The sequence below is a fragment of the Chiloscyllium plagiosum genome, unplaced genomic scaffold, assembly GCF_037043375.1.
Source record: "Chiloscyllium plagiosum isolate Xiang-an unplaced genomic scaffold, Cpla_swu_hap1 HiC_scaffold_25, whole genome shotgun sequence".
Taxonomy (NCBI): Eukaryota; Metazoa; Chordata; class Chondrichthyes; order Orectolobiformes; family Hemiscylliidae; genus Chiloscyllium; species Chiloscyllium plagiosum.
The window spans coordinates 2,138,049-2,164,652 of NW_028270163.1; the positions used below are offsets into that span (position 1 = coordinate 2,138,049).

General features: G+C 47.6%; 1 protein-coding gene across 1 annotated transcript in view; it reads left to right on the forward strand.

The window, feature by feature from the left end:
* myo15b (myosin XVB) overlaps window positions 1-26,604 on the forward strand; it is a 267,080-nt gene that overhangs the window by 104,529 nt on the left and 135,947 nt on the right. Inside the window, exons 10-15 of the mRNA XM_088000375.1 lie at window positions 9,476-9,588; window positions 11,197-11,285; window positions 15,347-15,434; window positions 16,369-16,398; window positions 19,057-19,203; window positions 25,309-25,466. Coding sequence (XP_087856501.1) covers window positions 9,476-9,588; window positions 11,197-11,285; window positions 15,347-15,434; window positions 16,369-16,398; window positions 19,057-19,203; window positions 25,309-25,466 — 625 coding nt within the window. The remainder of the gene's footprint in view (window positions 1-9,475; window positions 9,589-11,196; window positions 11,286-15,346; window positions 15,435-16,368; window positions 16,399-19,056; window positions 19,204-25,308; window positions 25,467-26,604) is intronic.

Below are 26,604 nucleotides of genomic sequence, written 5' to 3' on the forward strand. Positions count from 1 at the left end.
AGTGGAGTGCATCATTTCTCCCTCCAATTCTATTTTGATTTAGTCCCTACCCTCCCCTTCACTGTTTTGATCACACAGCACTGTCCTTTGATGTGAAGGGCAGTGTTTGTCACTGGCCAAAAGAAAAGAAAAAGAAAAAAAAAAAGAGAAAAAATAAAAAAAAGAAAAAAAAAAAAAAAAAAAAAAAAAAAAAAAAAATAAATTCCCCCCTGTCTCTCTGGGGAAGAGACACTGGCCCTTGGAGGGGAGGGACTCTCCTGCAGTGCGCCGGCGGGAGTGAGTGACTGTCTGTGTGCTGGGACTCTCCTCTGCTATTGCCTCACACAGGAAGGGAGAAAGGAGGAGGAGAAGAAGAAGAAGAAGAAGGAGAAGAAGAAGAAGAAGAAGGAGAAAGGCAGGAGGTGGGAGCCTTTTTGGTCTGGCTCCTGGTCTTGGAGCTGCGGCCTAGGCCTCGCCACCGCAGGTCTCTGGGGCTCTGCCCGGACCTGTCTCGGCTGTTGCTGCTTGGGGCCTGCCTCCAATACAGTCTGGGACTTGCCTTGGGGCCCCTCGCGGGACCTCCACCGCTGCTGCTGTGGTCTGAGGCCTGCCTCCGCAACTGCTGCCTGGGACTCGGCTTGGGGCTGCCTGGGACTTGCCTTGGGGACTCTCTCCAACAGGTCTGCCCCCACCACTGCAACCGAGGGGACTTCCCAGGACTCGCCAGAGGCCTGCCTCCACCGCTGCTGCCTGGGACTCGCCTTGGGCCCATCTCCACCACTACTGCCTGGGACTTGCCTCGGGGACTCTCCCCAACAGGTCTGCCCCCACCACTGCGACCGAGGGCTTACCTTGGACTCGCCCGAGGTCCGCTTCTGCCACCGCTGTCGCTGCCTGGGACTTGCCTCTGGCGACTCGCCTCGGGCCCCTCCACCACTGCTGCTACCAGGGGCCCACCTCCACCGCTGCCTGGGGCCGAAGTACAAAGCGGCAGAATATGGCGAGCCCCAAAGTCGCCGGGCCCAGCCGCACCTACGCCGGGGTAGCCGCTGCCTTGGGCCCGGCTCCCACAACCCCGGCTGCGACGTCGACCCCCTTCAGGCACCTGACCAAACGCCTGGGGGTCAAGGCCTATCCCCACCCCAACATGACCATCGAGGCCTGCAGCAAGGCCATGGCTAGTGTGGTCGGCCCACTGGCCATCGTCGCTGCGGCCCGCATGTACGGGAAGGCCGTATTTTTCCTGAGGACCGAGCAGGCGGTCCACCTGGCCGTGGAGAGGGGGCTCGCTGTGGGCGGGACACATTTGCCCGTCGACCCTCTGGAGGTTACGGCCCAGAGGGTCGTGATCTCTAACGTCCCGCCCTTCATTGCCAGCGAGCTCCTCCTCCCCCACCTCAACACCCTGGGGGAGATCCGGTCGGGTGTCCAGCCGCTCCTGCTCGGTCTGAAGGACCCTGCCCTCCGACACGTTTACTCCTTCCGGCGCCAGGTGTTCATTTGCCTGGCCCGGGAGGAGGTCACCGAGGGCTCATTTACTGTCCTCCATGAGGGCGCGGCCTATCGCGCCTTCTGGACGGCGGACGGCGTGCGGTGCCACCTGTGCCGCGAGGTAGGGCACATACGAAAAAACTGCCCCGCCCAGAAAGCCGCCCAGCCCACACCAATGGCTGACGGTGGTGCCGCCGCACCCACTCCCCCTCCCCCGAAGTCAACACCACAGGCCCCGGCACCGGAGGCTAAGCCAGAGGCTCCCAATGCTCCAGCCTCTGGCAGGGAGGGGGGTGGGCGTCCGGCAGGCCAGAAGGCGCAGAGAAAGACGCGACGCGTCAAGCCCGCCCATGGGGAGACCACCCTATCCCCTTCCCCGGAACCTAGCCCACGACCTACCCCGCCCCGGCACGACAATGCCCCTGCGGCCGTGCCAGCGTCGCCCCGGCGCGGGACCCCTGACCCTCAAACCCCCGAACCTGTACCTGACCCTGACCCCAATGACACTACACCCACTCCCCACCCCGATGGAGAAACCCCTCGGGCTTTAACACCTGGCCCGGGGGCCCCCGAGCCCGAGCCCTGCCCAACCCAGCCACGCCCTGGCACTAACCTGGGGGAGGCCACCGCTGTTCCGCCTCCTGCAACGGCCGTGTCTCCGGGCCCCGGAGAGGGAACTAGGCCCCTGCCCCGCCCACCCTCACCTGATAAACCGGGGGTGGGGAAGGAAGTGACACGGCTGGCCCTCCCCACCCTGGCCACGCCCCCTGTCTTCCCCCAGCCATTCGTATTCCGGGAAAGGCTGGGGGGAGGGACCCCGGGCCCCATGACCACCGAGGCGGGCGGGGAGGGGAAGGCCCAGAAATCCCCCCCGGTCTCTCTGGGGAAGAGGCACCGGCCCTTGGAGGGGAGGGACTCTCCTGCAGCGCGCCGGCGGCGCTGCCCCTCTCCGGGGGACGAGCCAACGGTGCCCCTCGACTGTCCCGCACCGCGGCCCGACTCGCCCAAACCCCTGGGGGCTACAGCAGGGCCTCCTGCTGCCTTGACTCCTCCGGCCCCTGGGGAGGACCTCGATGACCACGAGGGCCGTGGTGCGGGCGACGACGGAGGACCCTCTGCTGGGTCGTCGAGCGGTGGAGGGGAGGAGGGTGTTATCCTCGCTCCTCCCTCCCAGACTGTTTTTCCGGGGGCCTTGGCCCTGGGGGATGACCTTTTCCCCGAGGAGCCAGGCGTCCCGGTGTCGGGAGAGGAGCGGGGCCCCGAGCCTCTGCCGCCCGACGACCCGAACTCGGGGCGTTCCGGGAAGGGGTGCGTCGAGGAAGGTACCGCCGGTGACCCTGGGGGTGGGGTCGCCGGGGGTTTGAGGCCGGTTGGCGGCGCCGGACCAGCCCCCATTCTCTCGGTGGGGGAGGGGTCGGTGACCGAGGGCGACCTCCCGGAGGAGGGTTCGGGATCGGTGGCGGACACCGGGGACGACGCGGACTCCGTCTGCAGTGACTTTTTTGAGTCCCGGGTGCCCCCCACCGATCTCTCCCTCATCCCCCTCGAGGAACTCCGGGAATTTGTCGAGGAAACTCGGAGTCGCCGGGATAGAGCCCAACTGGCGCTCGACCGCTGGAGCTCTTTTGAGAAAGTTTACTGGTCGGCCCTCGCTGCCCGCCAGGCGCCTGGGCTCGATGTCAATGAGCGAAAGCGAGTCAGGAACTTCCTGGGAGCACTCCTGGTGAGGGCGAGGGACTTCAGTGCCCCTCCCTCGTCCTCCCTGTAAATATATACACGGGTTTGTTAATTGTACTGGTGGTGGTTGCACAACGCTTCCGACATGGAGACAACTATAGCCAGCCTCAACATCAACGGCAGCAGGGAGTCGCAGCGCAGATTCCAGACCCTCTCGGTCCTTCGGGACGGGAGGTATGCGGTGTGCTTCCTGCAAGAAACCCACACTACCCCGGGAGACGAAGCCACCTGGCTCCTGGAGTGGCGAGGGGGGGTCTACATGAGTCACCTCACCCGCAGATCTGGCGGGGTGGCTATCCTGTTGGCCCCGCATTTTCAGCCGGAGATCTTGGGGGTCAGGGAGCCGGTGCCAGGCCGTTTGCTTCACCTGACGGTTCGGCTGGGGGGCGCGGTGCTTCACTTGGTGAACGTCTACGCTCCCCCGGCCGGGCCGAGGCAAGCGAGCTTCTTCCAAGAAGTGTCCGCTCATCTCGCTTCCATCGACGAGGGCCAGTGCGTCGTCCTCGGGGGAGATTTTAATTGCGTCCTCGAGGGCAGGGACCACGGCGGTGCCCGCACTGACCGCGCGTCGGGGAGGAGGTTGGGAGGCTTGGTCAAGTCCTTCGACCTGGTGGACGTCTGGCGGAATCTCCATCCCGACTCCATCGCCTTCACCTTCGTGAGGCCTGGGGTCGGAGCGTCTAGAATCGACCGCCTGTACGTTTCGCGGGCATACGCCTCCTGTTTTCCGAAGCCTCCATGCGGCAGGTGTCGTGCACGGACCATCACCTGGTGTGGGCGGAACTCCTTCCGTTCGGCGCCAGGCTCGGCTCCGCGTACTGGCACTTTAACAACCTGCTGCTGGAGGACGAGCGGTTCCGGGACTCATTTTGTCGTTTCTGGGCCGGCTGGAGAAGGAAGCGGGGAAGCTTCCCCTCCCTGAGGCTATGGTGGGACGTGGGCAAGGCTCACGCCACGTCTTCTGTCAGGAGTACATGAGGGGGTCGATGAAGAGGCGAAAAATCCAGGATCGGGGAGTTGGAGAGGGAGATGCTCGACCTGAAGTCATGCCTCGGTCAGCCCGACGCAGACCCGGCCCTGCGCGGGATGTACGAAGAGAAGTCGTCCGCGCTCCGGGACCTGCCGCTCGTCGGGGCGCGTACGTGAGGTCACTGATCCAGCTCCTCCAGGACCTGGGCTGCGGCTCCCCCTTCCTCTACTCGCTGGAAAAAATGCGCGGCACCCGTCAGCAGCTCCTTGTGCTGCTGGCCGACGTCGGGTCCCTCGTCTTGGATCCGGAGGGTATCGGGCCCACGTCCGAAACTATTACACGGCTCTGTTCTCTCCGGTTCCGTCCAGCGAGGATGCTCACAGAGTTCTGTGGGAGGACCTGCTGCAGCTCAGCCCAGAGGATGCCAGAAGGCTCGACGCTCCCGTCGCTTTAGAGGAGCTGACCGGCGCCCTCGACCGGCTCTCGAGGGGCAAGTCCCCGGGGCTGGACGGGCTGACTGTGGAGTTCTTCGGGGCATTCTGGGATGTCCTGGGGAGCGACTACGCACAGGTCCTGGGGGAGTGTCTAAATGCTGGAGAGCTGCCCCTTTCTTGGCACAGGGCGGTCATCGTCCTGCTGCCAAAGAAGGGGGACCTTCCTTCGTTAAAGAACTGGCGTCCGGTCTCCCTCCTCAGCACGGATTACAAAATCTTCGCCAGGGTGTTGTCTTCCAGCCTGGCTTCTGTGCTGGCCCACATGATCCACCCGGACCAGTCCTACACGGTCCCGGGCCAGAGGATACACGACAACATCCACCTGGTCCGGGACCTGATTCATTTCTGTCGACGGGCTGGTCTGCCGAGCGCCTTCCTGTCTCTCGACCAGGAGAAAGTGTTCAGCAGGGTCGATCACGAATACCTGCTCGGGACTCTGCGGGCATTCCGGTTCGGGACGCAGTTCATTGCCCGGATCCGACTTTTGTACGCCGCCGCAGAGTGTCTGGTTAAAGTTAACGGGTCCCTGACGGCGCCCCTTCGCTTCGGGAGAGGAGTGCGTCAAGTCTGCCCCCTGTCCGGCCAGCTGTATTCCCTGTAGGTGGAGACTTTCCTGCGCCTCTTGCGGAGGAGGTTGTCGGGGCTGGTTCTGCGCGGCGCGGGCACGGGGGTGGTCCTCTCGGCCTACGCCGACGACGTGCTCCTCACTTTCACCGACCCGGCTGACCTGGGAGGATGTGCAAGTGCCAGGCTCTGTACTTGGCAGCGTCTTCCGCCAGGATCAACTGGGCCAAATGTTCCGGACTACTGGTCGGTCCGTGGCAGGTGGACTCTCTGCCGGAGGAGTTACGGGGGTTCAGCTGGAGTACCACCCATCTCCTCTACCTGGGGGTCTACCTCAGCCCGGCTGAGGAATCCTGGCCGGCCAACTGGCAGGAGCTGGAGGCCAAAGTCTCGGCTCGCCTAGGCCGCTGGACAGGACTGCTCCGAGTGCTATCTTACAGGAATCGAGTGCTGGTCATAAACCAGCTGGTGGCCGCCATGCTGTGGTACCGGCTGGTCACTTTGGTCCCTCCTCCTGGCTTTGTTGCTGACATCCAGAGAACGTTGGTCGACTTCTTCTGGGACAAAAAGATGCACTGGGTCGCTGTGTAGGTTCTGAGTCTCCCTATTGAGGAGGGCGGTCAGTCGCTGGTGTGCGTCCGCACCCAGGTTGCGACGTTCCGCCTTCAGACCTTGCAGCGATACCTTTACGTCGAGCCTCCTCCTTGGTGGTGCGCCCTGGCGACGTATTTTTTCTGCCAGGTGCGTAACCTCAACTACGACACGCAGCTCCTGTTTGTCGACTGTGACGGTTTGGAGGTCGCCCTCAAGACGCTGCTTGTCTTTTACCAGGACCTGATCACTGTTTGGAACATGGTCGAATCGCACTGCGCCTACCCTCCAGCTGGAGTAGCGGCTGTCGTCAGGGAGCCGTTGCTGAGGAATCCGCACCTCCGTACTCGCGGGTTCGAGTGGCTGTCGGAGGGGAGGGCCGTGGCGGCGAGGGTGACCAGGGTCGGGACTTGCTGGGGGCCTGGGCTGGACGCTGCTGCAGGATATAGCGAGCAGGGCAGCGGTAGACGTCCGGTACGTGGCCACCACCGTCTGACGCCTTAAAACGGCAGTGCTTGGACCCGACGTAGTGCACCAGTTGGAGGACGCTCAGGTGTGCGGTGGGATCCCGTCCGCGCTCACCCCAGCCAGGATGGAATTTCACATTGGCCCCAAGGTCCCATACTTCCCCCGGGAGCCTGTGCCCCACAACCAGAGCCGCCTCCGGAATTTTAATTTTGTTCCCTTCTGGGGGTAAAAAGGAGGGCCCTGTATGGACTGCTGCTGCACACCATCCACCTCTTCTCCCTCATCCACTCTCTGGACACACCCTGGCGTGCCCATTTGCCATCGGACAGTAGGGATCCCCCAGTGGAGGGCTCTCTACGCGGGAGTACTCCCCACCCCCCCCACTCCCCTTTCTCTCGGGGATCTGGGGTGGAGGGTGCTGCACGCAGCAGTCCCCTGCAACTGCAGATTGCGGTGGTTCACGGACTCCCAGCCCAACTGCTTGTTCTGTGGCACTGTGGAGTCCGTGGACCACGTGCATATTGGGTGTGGGTGTTTGCACTCCCTTTTTGATTTTTCTCAAAAACCTCCTCCTCTGCTTTTGGCTGCACTTCAGTCCCACGCTCCTGATCTTCGGGCACTCGGTACGGAGGAAGGAGGCCAGGTCTGAAGACCTCCTCGTGGGTCTGCTCCTGGGCCTGGCCAAACTGGCCATAAACAGGTCCAGGCAGCAGGCCGTGGAGGGTGTCGTTAGGGCCGACTGCCTGCCCCTCTTCCGTGGTTACGTTAGAGCCCGGGTGTCCTTGGAGAAGGAGCACGCGGTGTCCACCAACACCCTGGAGTTGTTCAGGGAGAGGTGGGCGCCGCAGGGAGTGGAGTGTATTATTTCCCACTCCAACTCTATATTGATTTAGTCCCTACCCTCCCCTTCACTGTTTTGATCACACAGCACTGCCCTTTGATGTGAAGGGCAGTGTTTGTCACTGGCCACCCAGGTGTTTTCCTATCTTCCTGGTGGTGGAAATTGAATAAAGATTGGTGCACTTTGTGTCTTCCACTGTGTCTCACACCTGCACACACACACCATGGGTACTGGGGGAAAAAATAAGCACTACCGCACTTAGGTGGTAGTGTGGGGGTTTAAAAAAAAATTTAAAAAAAATAGACAGGAAAAAATTAAAAATAAAAAAAAAGAGGGGATTACACGGGTTTGTTAATTGTAAAAAAAAAAATAAAGATTTGTGCACTTTGTGTCTTTCACTGTGTCTCACACCTGCACACATACATACATACTCCATGGGTGCTGGGGAAAAAATAAGCATTACTGCAGTTAGGCGGTAGTGTGGGGGAAAAAAGGAAGAAAAAAAAATAAACAGGTGATTGCCTGCCCCTCTTTCGCGGTTACGTTAGAGCCTGGGGAAAAAAAAATAAACAGGAGATTACCTCAAGGAGTGGAGTGTATTATTTCCCCCTCCAACTCTACTTTGATTTAATCCCTGCCCTCCCCTTCACTCTTTGATCACACAGCATTGCCCTTTGAGAAGGGCACTGCCTGTCACTAGCCACTTGGGTGTTTCCTTTCTTCCTGGTGGTCGAATATAAATAAAGGTTTACACACTTGTTGTTTTTCACTGTATTAGACACCTGCACACACACGGCATGGGTGCTGGGGAAAAATAATCACGACCGCTATCAGGTAAAAAAAATATAAACAGAGGATTTGGAATCCCTTCAGTTCAGGGCACTGCCTACAAACTGGCTGACCTTCATGCAGTTATTTCACTTTAATCATAATGAGCTTGGTTTTCAGCCAAATAATCTCTGCCTTGAAAGTCTGACTTTGCTTATAATCATTTATCCAGTCTTTAATAAAATGCAGATTCCCTCAGTGAAGCACTGGGAAGACTAAAACCATCAATACCATCACTTTCTCTGCCACTGTATCAAGCAGTTCTCTATCCAACATGAACTCAATTTCCAACTCCATATCTCTTCTCACAATGACTGCCAACTTTCACCTTCACAACATTGTCCTGATTCACCCATGTCTCCGGTTGCCTGTTGTGTCAAAGACTGTCATTGTTTGTTGTGTCAAAAACCATCATTGTTGTGGTGAGCACTGCGGTTGTCTTTGTGCCGAGTGCTGTTATTGTATCCTGTATGGTCTGCTGTTGAGTACCGTCATTGTCTGTCGTGTCAAGTGCTGTCATTGTCAGTTGTGTCCAGCACAGTCTTTACCTGTTGTGTCAAACACTGTCATATTTTGTTGTAATATGTGATGTTACTGTCTGTTGTCTTAAGCACTGTCATTGGTTGTTGTGCAGTCTGTTAGGTCTAGCTCAGTTATTGTCTGTCCTGTTGTGCAGTGTAATTCTCTGTTGTTTTAAGTACTGTCTTTATTTGTTGGTCAAACACTGTTAGGCCAATCATTGCAATTGTCTGTTGTGCCCAGCACTGTCATTATCTGTCCTGTTGATCTATGTACTGTAATTGTCTGTTGTTTTGAGCAGTCTTTATTTGTTATATCAAACATTGTTATTGAGACTTGCATCGAGCACTATCATTGTCTATCAAACACTGCCATGGTCATTACCTGTTGTACCATGCATTGTTATTGTCAGGTGTCTCAAATACTGTCATAGTCAAAGAGTGTGATGCTGGAAAAGCACAGCCAGTCAGGCAGCATCTGAGGAGCAGGAGAATCGATGTTTTGAGCATAAGCTCTTCGGACACTGCCTGACCGACTGTGCTCTTTCAGCACCACACTTTTTAACTCTGATCTCCACCATCTGCAGTCCTCACTTCCTCCTAGTCAAATGCTGTCATTGTCTGTTGTCTTGAGCACTGTAACTATCTGTAGTGTCGAGTGGCATCATTGTTTTGTCAAATACTATCATTGCCTGTTGTGTTGAACACTGTTATTGTCTATCCTGTTAAATTGTGTAATTGCCTATTATTTTGAGCACTGTCTTTCTCTGTTGTGTGAAACATTGTCATTATCTGTTTTCTCAATCACTGTCATTGTTATGTCAAATATATGTCATGGTCTGTTGCATTGAGCAATGTCTTTATCTGTTACGTCAAACGCAATCATTGTCTGCAGTGTTAAGCACTATTATTGTTTTGAGCACAGTCAATGTCTGTTGTGCTGAGAGCTGTAATTCGCTGTTGTGTTGAGCACCATTTTTTGTGTTTTGCCTAGGTCACTATCTGAGGAATGTGAAGGAGTAATTCCTCCAGCACCCAACATACAGGCACCTCCTCTTCCTCCGCCATTCTTATCCCAGGATCAGTCTGATATGCATTCGTATGGTAGTAAGTAAAGTCTGTCAAAATGATGGCTCACATACAAATAATGTAATTGTAACTGCCTATGATTTTGCCCTTGGTCCAACATGAAGCATCTAGCAGTTGCAGAATGATGGTATGAATGCACACATAACACAGAGCGTCACCAACTCACCCCCTGCCAATCCATACTAAGGCTGCCAATGCTGCAGGAATTCATATTGGAGAAGTACAGGTATTTTGAAGGCTTGTATAGCTGGAGGAGTTTACAGACAAAGGTTGGATCAACCAATGGAGAAATTTAAAAGCAAGGAGGTGAATTTTAAATTTAAGGCATTGTTTGAACATGAACCAATGTAGATCAGTGAGCAGTGGGATCCAAGGGGAACAGAACTTGGTGCAAATTAGCATGCAGGCAGCAGAATGTTACATAAACACATGTTTATGTAGGCATTAAGGTGGGAAAACAATTGGAACCTTGTCATGTCTGAAGGTAACAAGGCACATTGGGTTTTAACAGGAAATGAGATGAGGCAGAGCTAAAGTCAGATGATACTTTGCAGATGGATAGTCAGCAATCTTAGCAATAGGTCAAATGGCCGGCTCTTCTCAAATACTTCACTGAAGGGTGAATGGTCTGGCTCCTTCAGGCTTGCATTAGCAATGAAGCTGATGATCAGGGAATAGAGATTGTGAAGGTAACAAAAGACTTATTCTTCTCAATATTTATTTGAGGGTAATTTCTGATCATCCAGTGTTAAATGCCTTAACAGCAGAGTGAAGTCAGTCAGTGGTTGTGTCAAGAGAGGTAGTGATGAGCTGGCGCTGTGTCCTTTCAGCATCCATGTGGGACATGACGTAGTGCATGTACAAAATCCCTTCCAGGGTTTAAGGTGTGTTGAATGTGTAACCTGTAGTCTATGAGAGGAGAAATAAACTGGAACTGTCTGCTGGTTGCTTCTGGCTTCTATCTCTGAGGCAATTGAACAGCTGAAAAAGGGTTTTCACTGTGTTGCTGCTAGAATTTATCGTGTGCCATGAGTTAACATTGAGAGAGAATTTTTAACATTCATATACGTCTCTCAGTTGTGTTTTCTAGCACCAATTCTATCCATTTCCTTCAGTTCTGCTATGTGTGTTTTCTGCTGAAACTTTATTGCTGGAACAGCACAGCAGGTCAGGCAGCATCTAGGGAACAGAAGATTCGACGTTTCGGGCACATGCCCTTCTTCAGGAATGGCATGTGCCCGAAACGTCGAATCTTCTGTTCCCTAGATGCTGCCTGACCTGCTGTGCTGTTCCAGCAATAAAGTTTCAGCTTTGATCTCCAGCGTCTGCAGACCTCACTTTCTCCTATGTGTGTTTTCTGATGACAAGACTTTAAATCACACCTTTTAAATTCTGACCTTCTGAGCCATATTCCTTGTCCTTACCAGCCCATCAACTATAAGTAGCTCCTGGGCAAAGGTGAGGGTAAGGATTGAGCCAGTGAGGATGGGATCACATGACTCAGGGCACTGTCAGGCTGGGGAACTGAATTGTTGCTCTGCAGCTTATCCCCTTGTTCAGAGAATGAGGAATTGTTAACAGTGAGTTGTGGTCCCTCTTTCAATCCTGTCACTCTTCCCATCACAGATTCTGTACTGAAATCAGAGACCTCTCGAGGCAGCTTCGAAAACTATGTGGACAATCTGTTTGACCCTGTGTTCTCACATGGGGCAGGGGTGAGTATATGTTACCCAGGTGACGAGACGGATAGAGATTGAGCAAATGGCTGGGATAGAATGAAAGGCAGAATGAGGCTGAATGTGAGTGGGCGGGGTGAGTATGAATGGGCTGGATGGGTGTGAGTGGGCAGGGTGAGTGTGAATGGGCAGGGTGCGTGTGTGAGTGGGCAGGATGGGTGTGAGTGGGCAGGGTGAGTGAGCGGGATAAGTTTGAGAGGAGTGCATATGAATGGGCAGGGTGTTGGGGGTGAATGACAGTGGGAAGGTCAGTGTGAGAGTGGTGAGTATGAGTGTGAGAGTGGTGCGTGTGAGTGGATAGTAGTGGGCATGGTGAGTGAGTGAGGGATGAATGTGAATGGGCAGTGAGTGAGGGGTGAGTGTGAGTTGGAGGGGTAAGTGTAAGAAGAGTGAGTGGACGGTGAGTGTTACGACAGCTGAACCAAATTAGCCTTTCCACATCTATATTTCCAACAAGGTGAAATGAAAAATGTCAAAGGCCCTTAAAATTGCGCTAATGGTTCCTATTTAGACTTTTGAATAACCCATCCCAGACTCAGCAGATAATCAATTCCACGCATTGGTTTGCAGCTTAAACAAAAGACTTAGCAATTTTTTGATCCCATATGTGGATGTACCTATGAGAGAAGGTGAAAAACGTGACCCACTCTTGGGAAATAAGGCAGGGCAGGTGACTGAGGTGTCAGTGGGGGAGCACTTTGGAGCCAGCGACCATAATTCTATTAGTTTTAAAATAATGATGGAAAAGGATAGACCAGATCTAAAAGTTGGAAGTTCTAAATTGGAGAAAGGCCAACTTTGACGGTATTAGGCAAGAACTTGCAAAAGCTGATTGGGGGCAGACGTTCGCAGTAAAAGGAGAGCTGGAAAATGGGAATCCTTTAGAAACGCTATATTCCTGTTAGGGTGAAAGGAAAGGCTAGTAGATATAGAGAATGCTGGATGATGAAAGAAATTGAGGGTTTGATGAAGAAAAAGAAGGAAGCATATGTCAGGTATAGACAGGATAGATCGAGTGAATCCTTAGAAGACTATAAAGGTAGTAGGAGTATACTTAAGAGGGAAATCAGGCGGGCAAAAAGGGGATATGAGATAACTTTGGCAAATAGAGTTAAGGAGAATCCAAAGGGTTTTTATGAATACATTAGGGTCAAAAGGTAACGAGGGAGAGAATAGGGCCCCTCAAAGATCAGCAAGGCGGCCTTTGTGTGGAGCCCCAGGAAATGGGGGAGGTATTAAACAAGTATTTTGCTTCACCGTTTAATGTGGAAAAGAACATGGAAGATATAGAATGTGGGGATATAGATGGTGACATCTTGAAAACTGTCCATATGACAGAGGAGGAAGTGCTGAATGTCTTGAAATGCATAAAAGTGGATAAATCCCTAGGACCTCATCAGATGTAGCCGAGAACTCTGTGGGAAGCTAGAGAAGTGATTGCTGGGCCTCTTGCTGAGATATTTGTATCATCGATAGTCACAGGTGAGGTGCCGGAAGACTGGAGGTTGGCTAACGTGGTGCCATTATTTAAGAAAGGTGGTAAGGACAAGCCAGGGAACTATAGACCAGTGAGTCTGACATCAGTGATGGGCAAGTTGTTGGAGGAAATCCTAAGGGACAGGATGTACATGTATTTGGAAAGGCAAGGACTAAGTAGGGATAGTCAACATGGCTTTGTGCGTGGGAAATCATGTCTCACAAGCTTGATTGAATCTTTTGAAGAAGTAACAAAGAAGATTGATGCAGGCAGAGCAGTAGATGTGATCTATATGGACTTCAGTAAGGCATTCGACAAGGTTCCCCATGGGAGACTGATTAGCAAGGTTAGATCTCATGGAATACAGGGAGAACTAGCCATTTGGACATAGAACTGGCTCAAAGGTAGAAGACAGAGGGTGGTGGTGGAGGGTTGTTTTTCAGACTGGAGGCCTGTGACCAGTGGAGTGCCACAAGGATTGGTGCTGGGTGCACTACTTTTCATCATTTATATAAATGATTTGGATGTGAGCGTAAGAGGTATAGTTAGTAAGTTTGCAGATGACACCAAAATTGGAGGTGCAGTGGACAGCAAAGAAGGTTACCTCTGATTACAACTGGGTCTTGATCAGATGGACCAATGGGCTGAGGAGTGGCAGGTGAAGTTTAGTTTAGATAAATGCAAGGTGCTGCATCTTGGGAAAGCAAATCTTAACAGGACTTATACACTTAATACTCAGGTCCTAGAGAGTGTTGCTGAACAAAGAGATCTTGGAGTGCAGGTTCATAGCTCCTTGAAAGTAGAGTCGCAGGTAGTTAGGATAGTGAAGAAGGCATTTGATTGGTCAGAGCATTGAGTACAGGAGTGGGAAATCATGTTACGGCTGTACAGGACATTGTTTTGGCCACTTTTGGAATATTGCATGCAATTCTGGTCCCCTTCCTATCTGAGAGATTTTGTGAAACTTGAAAGGGTTCAAAAAAGATTTACAAGGCTGTTGCCAGGGCTGGAGGATTTGAGTTATAAGGAGAGGTTGAATAGGATGGGCTGTTTTCCCTGGAGCATCGGAGACTATAGGGGTGTATAAAATCATGAGGGACATGGATAAGGTAAATAAACAAGGTCTTTTCTCTGGGTTGGGGAGTCCAGAACTAGAGGGCATAGGTTTAGGATGAGAGGGGAAAGATATAAAAGAGACCTAAGAGGCACCTTTTTCATGCAGAGGGTGGAGTGTGTGTGGAATGAGCTGCCAGAGGAAGTGGTGGAGGCTGGTACAATTGCAACATTTAAAAAGCATTTGGTGGGATATGGGTCGGGTGCTGGCAGGTGGGACTAGTTTGGTTTGGAATATATGGTTGGCATGGACGCGTTGGACCAAAGGGTCTGTTTCCGTGCTGTACATCTCTATGACTCTATGACTAGTAACTTTAGCAGAGTAAAATTAAACGACAATGTAATCTAATTGGTTAATATTGTAAACCCAAAAACCTTTGTTTTCAGCCCCATTCACACAAAAGACAGGCAAACAAACACATTAAAGGATAAATAAAAGAAAATAACAAAACTGGCAAGATTACCTAAATGGCTTTCACGATGTGTCATTCCACAGGCAAAGGTGATAGTTTCTTCATTGATTTTCTAAAGATGTTGACCAGGTCACCTTTTCAGTTAACTCAGATAAAGACAGTAATACCTATAACTTAGTTTTCTACTCTCTGACCTTGATAAGGGAGGTTTGGCAGCAAGCTTTCAAATCTTCATGCTGTAGCATCAACAGCTAGATTTAATTTTCATAGAAAACACAATCCAAATCCCAATTCAAACTCTGACTGCTCCCAGAGTCAATATCTGCCACCTGCATTGAGCATTACGTCTTCTCCTGACTTGCTACAACCAATTCCCAAATACTGACCTTGTTAATAGCCAACTCCTGCTCTCTGTTTTAACATAATGTTCTTCCCCAGTGATGAAGCGCCCACAGAACCTGATGACCAGGAACCAACCTACAGTTGAATTCCAGGCCTGCCCCCATGAATGAACAAAAGTTTGTTTTGTCTGTTTTCCGTTTAACACAAGCTGTTATCCGTAGTACAAGACTTATCGTTAGCTGACAGTTCCCAGTTCCCAGTTCCAAACCAAAATTGATTCAATAGTTTAAATAATCAAAAATCAGCAAGGGATCCAACTGAGTAAGCTGGGTGAGTGTGCAAGTCGATGAGATGAGTGCATGAAGTGAGTCTGTGAGGTGGAAGGGTGTGTGTGCGGAGAGTCATTGATTGGTGTTGGAGTGATTACATGGAGTGTAGTGAGTTGCAGTGTATATTTACGATTGTGTCATTGAGTGTCTGGGCTGATAGGGAATGATAGCAGTTTTCTGACATAGAATCAGAGACATTAGGGACATTTAAGCGACTACTGGACAAGAACATGGATGGCAGTAAATTGAAGGGTGTGTAGGTTAGGTTGATCTTAAATTAAGATAAATGCTCGGCATAACATTGTGGGCTGAAGGGCCTGTACTATGCTTTAATGTTCTACATTTTATGCTCTGTGTACTTTGCAGGAAATGGAGAGATCCAGAGATTTAAACAGGCGGATGAAAGGAGGTGGAGGAATCGGCCCCTCACAGGTTGGAGCATATATGACGACAGGTCAGTGAGCAAGGGAGCAGGGTGTCTGTGTTTCAGCAAGTGTTACTGTGAAAAGTGTGGGAGAATGTTGGTTTGTGTTAATAACAATGACATGAAGTGTTTGGGATATTTAAATAAGTGCTTGCATATTCAACATGGTTGATTTGAGCTCACGGAGGGGGGTGAGTGTGAGGTGGGGGATATGGAGGGAGGGGAAGGTGAGGTGGGGATTGCGGATGGAGAGGACCTTGACATGGCAGATTTGGAAAGAGATGAACAAGAGGTGAGAGTTTCAGAGGGAGATGAATGTGAGGAATGTGGGGGGTGTGGGTAGGTGAGTGTGAGGTGGGGATTGCAAATGGAGAAAGTGTGAGGTGAGGGATACAGAGGGAGGTGAGTGTGAAATGGAAGATTCAGAGGGGGCCAAGTGTGAGATGGTGAATAGGGGGAGAGGTAAGTGTGAGGTGACGGATCTGGCAGGAGGTTGGTGTGAGTTGGGGGTCTGGGGGAAGGTGAGTATCAGGTGGGGGCTGGAATGGAGGGGAAGGTGAGGTGGGGGATCTGGTAGGAGGTCAGTGGAAGGTGGAGAAGAGGGAGGGAGGTGAGTGTAAGGTGGGACTTGGGATGAAGGGAAGTGTGAGGCAGAATTGTAAATGCGGGGCAAAAGGTGAATGTGAGTCCAGATGCATGTGTTAGTTAGGAGGTGAGTGAGTGGTAGGCAAGTGTGAAATGGGAGTGAGTGTGAAGTAAGGACAGTTGAGGTGGAGGCAGGTGTAAGGTGAAACCAGATGTGAGGTTGGTATCAGTTTGGGTGTGAGGTGGGATTTGAGTGTGAGGCAGGATTTGGGTGTGAGGTGGATGTGGATGTGAAGAGTGAGCTGAGTGATTAGTTGAATGCTGACTGTGATGTGCTCAAGGTCTGGTTGAAGTAAAGTCTGTCTTACTTCATACACAGGTGTGCCAATGGTCCCTAACTACTCAATGGGTATGTAATTTTTGACATTGTTTTTCCAGCAACACACTCTCAAACATGTAATTTTTGACATTTACTCTTTACTCTGTGTGAACTCTCTGCATTTAAGTCTTTATGCTTCCATTGGTAACCTCTCCGAACTGTTGAAGTGCAGTCTGGAAACTGAAGTAGAATTTGAATTAGGTTTATTGTCATGTGTACTCAAGTACAGAAATAGAGGAGTATAGTGAAAAGTTTACAATGTCGTCCCACATGGCGCCATCTTAATTATAAAGTACCTAGGCACAAATCTTAGACACAAAATAGAGAAATAAAGAAAATAACGACCACAACAAAATGGGGAAGATTGGATGACTTCCATTTATATAGCATCTTTATGGAATAAAATATCCCATGGAGCTTCACAAACATAAATTAACACAGAAACAATGGACAGAAGATAAAATGCTTTATCAAAGAGTTTGATTTCAGAAGCATCTCTAAAGATGAGAGATGTACGGAGTCAGCAAAGCAGCCTGAGTAAAGATTCACTCGATTAATACCAGTTCAGAAATTCATGACAGTTATATTGTGTTCACAAGAAGACAATTTGCCCTTTCTAAGCAGCAAGTGACAAAATCAGCTGATTGAGCATCAATTGTTGAAAATTACAGAAGTTAATGCCAGCTTCAATCTCTTCCAAATCCATAATTGGTTCTGAGGCAGACACACTAATAGAAGAAAGGACTTGCATTTCTCCTGACCACTCGACCTGTGAAAGTACTGTACAGCGAATGAGATACTGCTGACGTGCAGTCAGTGTTGTAATGTAAGAAATATGACAGCTAATTTGTATGCAGTCCACAAACAGCAATATTATAATGAAAAGAGTTTGTGATGTTGATTGAAGAATAAATATTGAGTTGAACACCAGCTGAGAACACACAAGGACTCATGCTTTCTTTGCCATGGGCTCTTCACATTCCCCAGACCAAGTGCATGGAGCCACAGTTTAACATCTCATGCAAACAATGACACCTCCAACTTTTTGTACTTAAACTTCAGTTGGGGTCTTGAACCCAGAAAGTTATGAGTTAGGTTTAAAATTGTTACCAGTGGAGCCACAGCAGTCAATGGATCACAAACTTTTAACATTGCAATGCTCAGCTGTCCAAATATCCTGTATAATACCTTATCATTAATACCTTTGTAATTGTCTTTTCTGGAAATGACCAATGCTATATAAATGGAAGTCACCCGATTTTTCCCATTTTGATGTGGTCATTATTTTCCTTATTTCTCTATTTTGTGTCTAAGATTTGTACCTAGGTACTTTGTACCTAAGATAGTGCAGTGTGGGGCAACATTGGAAACTTTTCACTGTAATCCTCGACTTCCGTGCTTGAGTACACGTGACATGAGGTTTTCATTCACGTCATGTGCAAAATGGGAATGGTGTAAGCAGTTTAGTACAAGTACTCTCTCACCCAGAAGTATGCCAGAGATAAATGAACAAATTGGAAGCTTGCATTTTGAACAGTTTAATTATGATTGGAAAGTAAACCTTTCAGAAATGAGCCATTAGAGACAATGTTAAAACAATTCAAGTGTCCTTAATGCTCCAACTGGCCAAAAATATTAAATATTGTGCAGTGATCAATTCACAATACTGTGATTCAATCAGATACTTGCAGTCTAAACACACATGATGTTGTGAATTCACGTGATTCACCTCTGTTCAAGTTGCTGTACTGTGCTTCAACCGTCACCCAACAAGTTATTATAGGAGGATTACCCTCTTCATTTCAAGCTGCACCAGTATCAGATGATCATCAGTCCATCAGTTTGGACTCAAACATTACAGTACGAGAGCCAGGGCCCAGGACAGGGGTAAATGAGGGCTCAGTAACCAGGGTTCAATACACGAGAGGCTTACTGTGTTTGGGTTAGGGGGAGACCAGAACCTGGGCCAGGAGCAGCACTCTAAACTGTTATTTCTGTCCTTGTCCCTAGGCAAAGCCAGCTTATGTACAGACTGCTAGTTTTAGGCCTGTTCCCTTAGAATCTCAAAACACAGAGGAGATCATTTACCCCATCACACTTGTAGTGGATGTGTGAAAATGTCCAATTAGTCCCCCTCCACTGCACTTCCCCAATGCCCTGCAATTTCTTTTTGAATATTTTCCAATAGACTTTTAAGTTGCTTTTGAAAGTGCTCAAATATGCTTGCAGTGCTAAAGGAGAGAAAGCGAAATTACCTATTTACAAGTATTATTTACCTCTGCATACCATGTTATCCATGCTAAGAGGTCAGTTAGTTTTGGTTCAGCTTCAGATCAGAAGGAACTGACACAAATACCTCACGTGGGCCTTTCATTACAGGGTGATTCCAACAACACAGTTGACTCAAAGCAGAAATTCAGTAGGTCTGGGTAGCATACGTGGAAAGAAAAGTAGAGTAATATTTCAGTGATTCTCCCTTAGAGTTTCTTCAGCGATTTCTGATTTGTTTTCAGATTTCCTGTATCAACAGTTCTTTGTTTTGATTCGAGCACACTTGACTCACTGACACAATTTTCAGAATCTGTCTGGCAAAGACACGTTTCTATTGTAAGGTGTGAGGATGCAGAGCATTGCAACAATATAGAAGATTGGGAGGATAGGTAATCATTTCCTTTCTTTCTTGTTCAGGTGTTCCAGCAATGTCACAAATGCCCCCTGCACCTGCTTATCAGACCATGCCTTTAATGCCACCAATGCAGCCAGTACCTGTAATGCAACCAATGCCTGCAATGCAGACTGTTCCTATGATGCAACCAATGGCACCACCAATGCCAAGTAAGTTCTTCTCTCTATCCCGTGATCTATGTGGTATCTTCGTACTGTCAGTATTACCACGGTCAATCACGCTATTCCTCTAAAGGTGCAGGTACCCTCTGTTCTCAATAGGATTGAGCTGATGATGTGCAAGAACTGTGTAGTCCATTGTATTGGTACAGCGAGAAGACAGCTTCAGCATTAAAGTGCTATAAAAGTCTTTTATAGTCTTTAAAGTCTTTACATGTGCAAATAAGAGGCATCATGCTTGTTTGAGGTATATATGCAAAATGAGAAGCCTTGGATCCACATGTCACTGGCCTGTCTGCATCCAAATCTGTTCCGCATGTGATTAAACTGGCAGCTTTTAACAGGGCTACCATTAAGTGGTTACAAAATGTTTACCCAATCATGGACCTAGACTGAGCATTGCCTTTTTTGAGTGCACATTAAAATTACAGGGCACAGATTGTATCTTTCTAATTGATGTCTCCATCCCAGTTGCCTGATGGACCTTCCTCTTCTGAATTCTCTCAATCACTCAGCTCTCCTCTTTATATTCAATTCTTACCCCTCAGTCACTTTCTCTTGAAACACTATCACTGAGACAGCAGTCCCAAATTCGCTCACTTCACTCACCAGTCAGCCTGGAGATATCCTGTTGTCTGCAGTCTGCTGCTGTGATATTAGAATAGAATCCCTATCGTATGGAAACAAATCCTTCGGCCTAAAAGCCCACACCAACCCTCCAAAGAGTAACTCACCCAGACTCATTCCCCTACTCTATTACTCTACATTTACCCCTGACTAATGCACCTAACCTACACATCTCTGAACACTATGGGCAATTTAGCATGGCCAATTCACCTGACCTGCACATCTTTGGAATTTGGGAGGAAACTGGAGCACCCAGAGGAAGCCCACAGTGACACAGGGGGAATATGCAAACTTCACACAGACAGTCGCCCAAGGTTGGAATTGAACCCGGACCCCTAGCACTGTGAGGCAGTAGTGCTAACCACTGAGCCACCATGCCGCCACAGAAGGTCCATTATTGGGTAGGCTGGCATCAATGTATTTCTGGGCCACTAACTCACTATTGCTGAATCTTAAGTTGAAGAATTCCTTATACAAACTCTGGAAGATTTGAAGAATAAAAGCTTCCATCCTAATCTTTAATGAGGGTATTATAAAACAGAAGGAAGCTCTAAACCCTTTCAGTGCCATTTAGTGAAATTCTGGTTCATCTGTGATTCCCTAAACCCACTTTTACCCCATGGCTCTTTTTACCTTCAGTGGACAAAAATATACCAACCCCAAATTTAAAGTTTGCAATGGATCATGTATCATTTGTTGTTTGTGGAAAACAGTCCCAGATTTCCTAGGCTTGAGGAGACAGGGATCTCACTCAGCAGGGAGAGTCAACAGGAGTCTTTTTTAGGGATGGCCCGCTAAAATATTTGTGGATCATCACCACCTTCTCAAGGTCAATTAGGAATGAGCAATATATGCCAGCAATGCCCATATCCCATGAGTTGAATGAAAAGACTTAAATGCTATTCAGGTGCTTAAGTAGGCTTTCCTGAGGATCAAGGATCTTTTGGGCAAATCCAAACAAGTTTAGTTGTCAGACTTCTAAGTAGTGGCATCTGGAGGCACTATATGCTACAAAGGCAATGGGCCCTGACAACATTCTGGCAATAATACTGAAGACCTGTGCCCCAGAAATTGCAATGCCCTTGTAAAGCTTTTCCAGCACAATTACAACACTGGCATCTTCCTGACAGTGTGGACATTACACAAGTAGGTCCCATCCAGAAAAAGCAGGACAATCCAGCCCAACCAATAACTACACTATTCTTGATGATCAATTTGTCAAACAGCATTTCTATGGCAATAACCTACTCACTGACACTTAGTTTGGGATCCACTAGAGCCAGCTCCTGACCTCATTACAGTTTTATTTTAATGATGCTGACATCAAGGTCACAGTTGACCAAGAATAACACCAAGGAGCCTTAGCAAAATGAATCAATGGGTATCAGGGCAAACTTTCCACTGGTTGGAGTCATACCTGGAGCATAGGAAGAACATTCTGGTTGTTGGAGGTCAGTCATCTCAGCTCCAGGATAACTCTGCAGGAGTTCCTCAGGATAGTGTCCTAGACCCAACCATCTTCAGTTGCTTATCAATGATCTTCTCTCCATCATAAGGTCAGAATGGGGATGTTCACTGATGATTGCACAATGTTCAGCACTATTCCCAACTCCTTAGGTACTGAAGCAGTCCATACCCAAATGCAACAAGATCTCAAATACATTCAGACAAGTGGCAAGTAATGCTTACATCACACAAGTGCCAAACAATGACCGTCTCCAACAAGAGAGAATTTAACCATTACCCCTTGATAATCAATGGCATTACTATCACTAAAGCCCCTACTATCAACATTCTGGGAGTTATCATTGACCAGAAACTGGACTGGACTCACTATATAAATATAGTGGCTACAAGAACTGGTCAGGAACTTGGAATCCTATAGTAAGTTACTCACCACTAACTCTCCAAAACCTGTCCACCAGTCAAAAGATGTGCAGGAATAGTGAATCAACCATGCTAAATTGCCTATATATTCAGACTAGGGGGAATTTGCCATGGGCAATGAAGGATTACAGAGATAGGATAAGGGGTGGTTCTGGGTGGGATGCTCTTCGGAGGACATTGTGGATTTGATGAGCTGGAATGCCTGTTTCCACATTGTAGGGATTCTATGATTCTATTATCAACAAGGCACAAGTCAGGAGTATAATGGAATACTCCCTACTTGCCTGAATGGATGCAGCTCCAATAACACTCAATACATTTGACCATCTAGAAAATAACAGCCCCTTGATTGGCACTATATCTACAAAAAATACCCCCCTCCAAACACTAATTCAGTAGCAACAATGTGTATCTTTCACAAGATATAATGCAGAAATTCACTAAGACTCCTTAGAAAGCACGTTCAAAACCCTGTTATCTAGAAGAACTTAGAACCATGTCACTGAAACATATCAACAACCCAATGTCATTGGGTCAAAATTCTGGAAATTCTTCCTTTAACAGCATTGTTGGTCTACCTACAAAAAATGGACTGCAGTGTTTCAAGAAGGCAGTTCCCCACCACCTTCTCAAGGGCAACTAATAATGGGCAATAAATCCTGGCCCAGTCAGTGACACCTTTATCCTATGAATTAAAAAAAAATCAAAGTCATTAATGAATGGTTAAAGCCCCAGCACAGAACCTATAGAACAGCACAAATCGCCTATTCGAGAACTTAACCATCATCCTACTCTGTGTCTCCTTCTGATCGGTCAATAATTTGCCTTAAATTCTCTGAGTTCCAACACTAGCTAATTGTCTTTTCAAAGGGACCATTACAAATGTTTTTGGAGGTCCATAATAACAACATCCATAGCTATTTTCCTGTTCACTACTTGAGTCACCTCTTCAACAAATTTAATTAAAACATTCTCGCCTTTACAAATCCATGCTGGTTTTCTCTGGTGTGCTGAAAATTAAAGTTTTCCCATCTATATATCCCTAATTATTGACTCTAGTAATTGGCTGATTCAGTTATTAGAATGCATGATCTATAATTCTGTGGTTTCCCTCTTTCACCTTTCTTACATAGCATGATGACATGCACAATTTCTCAAACTAAAATCAAATAAATCTTTGGAAAACTGGAGTTTGGGACATGTACAACGTGCTCACTCATTCTCTTTGAAAACCTGAGCTGGAAACTATATGATCTGGGAATCGGTCACTCCTTTTCTTCAGCACAGTACTGTTATTTTGTTTCAACTAATTTTCGTATCTTTCTGACTGAATTCTATACTTTCTTTCGGATGTCTGACACTTTACCCTGTTTCTCCTGACTCATTTTGGCTCCGTATCAGAGTGGCTGGACCTTGGAAATAAGTTGTCCTTACAGTCACCATTTCTCTGCTAGTTTTACTCTGCACCGTTGTGACCCATGATTCTGCTTCTTCCTGTTTGGTCCATTGGGTTGCCTTGTTCTGCTGACTCTGATGTAACTGAAATTATACATTGTAAAATTGATTTTTCAATGCATACTTTCAGTTACATCACACTGCAAATTTTTGCTATAAATTCTGTGTTACGATTGAGCCCTTCACAATCACCTGATGAAGGAGCATCGCTCCGAATGCTAGTGCTTCCAATTAAACCTGTTGGACTATAACCTAGTGTTGTGTGATTTTTAACTTTGTACACCCCAGTCCAACACCGGCATCTCCAAATCATGGTTTTATGTAAACAACTGGCTAATTTATGACAATTTTTGTTTTACTTTTTTCAGCTTTGGTGCTATAAATGGTATTTCAGTGTTCAGATTTCTTAATTTAAATACTGTGTTTTTGTAGGATGGAGTCAATTCATTTTGAAAGGGCTAGAATACAAGAGCAGAGAGAAACAGCTGAGGCTGCATAAGGCCCCTGGTCAGACCATATTTGGAATAATGTGAGCCTTTTTGGGCCCATTGTCCAAAAAGGATGCACTGGCCTTGGAGAGGATCCAGAGGATGATACTGGGGATGAAGGGCTTGTCATATAAGGGGCAGTTGACAAATCTGGCATTGTACTTACAGAACACTGAGAGGCCTGGATAAAATGGATACAGAGAAGACGTTTCCAATAGAAAGAGAGATCGGAACCTGAGGGCACAGCCTCAGAGAGAGGGGACGACACTTTAGAACTGAGATGAGGAAGAATTTCTTCAGCCAGAGGGTGGGGAATCTGTGGAACTCATTGCTGCAGAATGCTGTAGACACCAAGTGATTGAGTGTATTTAAGACAGAGATAGATAGGTTCTTGATTAGAATGGGGATCAAGAGTTATATGGAGAATGGGGTTGAAAAATATACCAGCTGTGATCAAATGACGAAGTAGACTCATTGGGCTGAAAGGCCCTATTCTGCTCCTATATCTTATGATCTGATAGTCTAACCTACTGCTCCAGATTCAGATCAGTGGCAGCCACAGGGACTGGCTGGTTGATTAGAAAACTGGTTCTCTAGCACTTTGTCCCTGCTGTTTGTTAAATTTTGGCCCTCTAACTCTCATCCTTCACAAACCCTCAGCCCCCATTCACTCTTCATGCCAAATATTCCAGCTCATGAAGACCCAGAATCAATTCCATGCCCTCACATATTCTCAAGGTCTGTTATATCCCCAATACCAACTTAGTGCCATACAACCACAGCCAAACACCATACTTTGTCCTTACTCCCTTCAATTCACCCAATATCCATCAGAAACAGACCTCACGAGCCATGCTGAGATGTCATTAAGTTCTAAACCTTTGAAGGGTTCATTGTATAGCAATGGCACCTGTTCAATAAGAGGAGGAGTCCTTCAATACATTTCAATCCCCTGAAGTACTTAATCCTAAATAAAATCAAACATTTGTGTTCATAACATCACATCAAGGGTGGCTAATCTTTTAATAAAATCTTCAAGTTGTCAATCAAATTGTGAATTTACAACATCCTTTGTGATGATAGGTTATGGAAATATAAAACAGCCAATGCTATAATGATGAGACTTTGGGCTATGTCAAGAAGCAGCAATTGAAACTGCTAAACATTTCGTTTTCAAATCTCACAGGCAGGCAGTTTTTCATTTTTGTTTAAAGTGTTACGACAGTTCTGCAGAATGTATCTATCTTTCAAGAGCATTTAGCACCAATTCCCATACTGAGAGTTGAGACCTATGCTCCACTGAAAATGGTGTCTGTTTGAATTCAGCATTAAATTCAAATGGTCTTGCTGAGTTTGGATTGCTCACATGTGGGATTATATCCTATCCTGTTCAATCCCCCTCCCAATAAATATGGACTCAAGTACTCAGAGTGTCCACAATACCACAAAAAATCTAATAGATTTTTAGAATGGGTCAGTCATTATTTTAATGAAAGGGAGTACATGTTTTTGGGACTGGAAGGATCCCTCTTACTGTCTTCAGTTATGTTTTCCTGGTAATTGTGTATTAATGGTACTTATCCATGTTTTGCTAGCTTCAGTGAATTGTTCATTTCTGACTATGACCCTTTCTTTACAGCAATGATGATGCCACACACCAGTGTACCTCAGATGGCACCGCTGCACCAGACTTCTCAGTATGCACCACCTCAATTGCGCCAACCTGAAAGACAAATTGACTCATCCCAACTCACAGCACAGCAGCAGACATTCATCAATCAGCAAGCACTCTTACTGGTGAGTGTAGAGGTCGCACATTGGCCAAACTATTGACAGTTGCATACTGTGAAATATGGATCTATAGCCAACTGAATCAAGGAATGCAGGGAGATGAAACTGTTATACAGACTGATAGATCAATACACAGTAAATCTATTTGAAGAACAAGCGACATTACTTCCTTTGCTATTGTGAGTAAAGGTCATCCTCAGTATAGTGCTGAGCTATTCAAATATGTCCAAGACTAAAAACATCTGAAATCAGATAGAGGGGCAGGAACAAGCTATATAGCCTCACCATTCAATATACAATAAACTGTTTTAACTGGCATTCTTGATAAATTGGCAAAAGTTATATACTTCAAATATCGACTGCGATGTCTGTGTATTTATGCTGTCAATAAAGTATAACAGTGATGTGCATACCCCCTGCATTATGTTTCTATTAGTGACTGTATGTTTTTACATTGATTTGAGGAGGTGTTTGGATGTTTCTACATAGATTTTTATTTGAGGGATGTTGATGTCTCAAAGCTTCACTTGGTTAGGGTTTACTGCAGTTATGCGTACCTCTTGATTATCTGGAATATTTGATCAGCTGGCACACTCCTGGTCCCATAGGTGCTGGTTAATAAAAGGCTTGTTGTAAAAATGTCTCAATTCAGCTTTCCTATGCCCCTTGATTGCCTTGCTGTCTGTTATACACAATGTTGTATACAATTGCGATAATTTTGATCACCTCTATTTGTTTTCCCCTTTACATAGTGTCTAGAGATTTACAAGCACAGAAAAGGGCGCTCCTGTCCATCATGTCTGCACTGGTCAAAAATGACCACCTAATTATTCTAATCCCACATTATGGCCTTGTATGCTTTAACACCTCAGGAACACACATAAATACTTCTTCCATGTTATGAGGGTTTCTGCCTTGACCACCCTTACAGATTCCCATTACCCTCTAAATAAAAATTATTAATGCTGAAAATAATCAGTAGGTCGGACAGCATCATAGAGAGAGAATCAGAAATAACTTTCTAGATTAAGAACATTTCATCATTCCCTCTCAAGAAGAATTCTCTGTTCAAAGCAGAGCTTGAAAAGGGACTTGAATTCAGGACCAACAGGTATATACCCTCGTAAAGGAACAATCTGGAGTT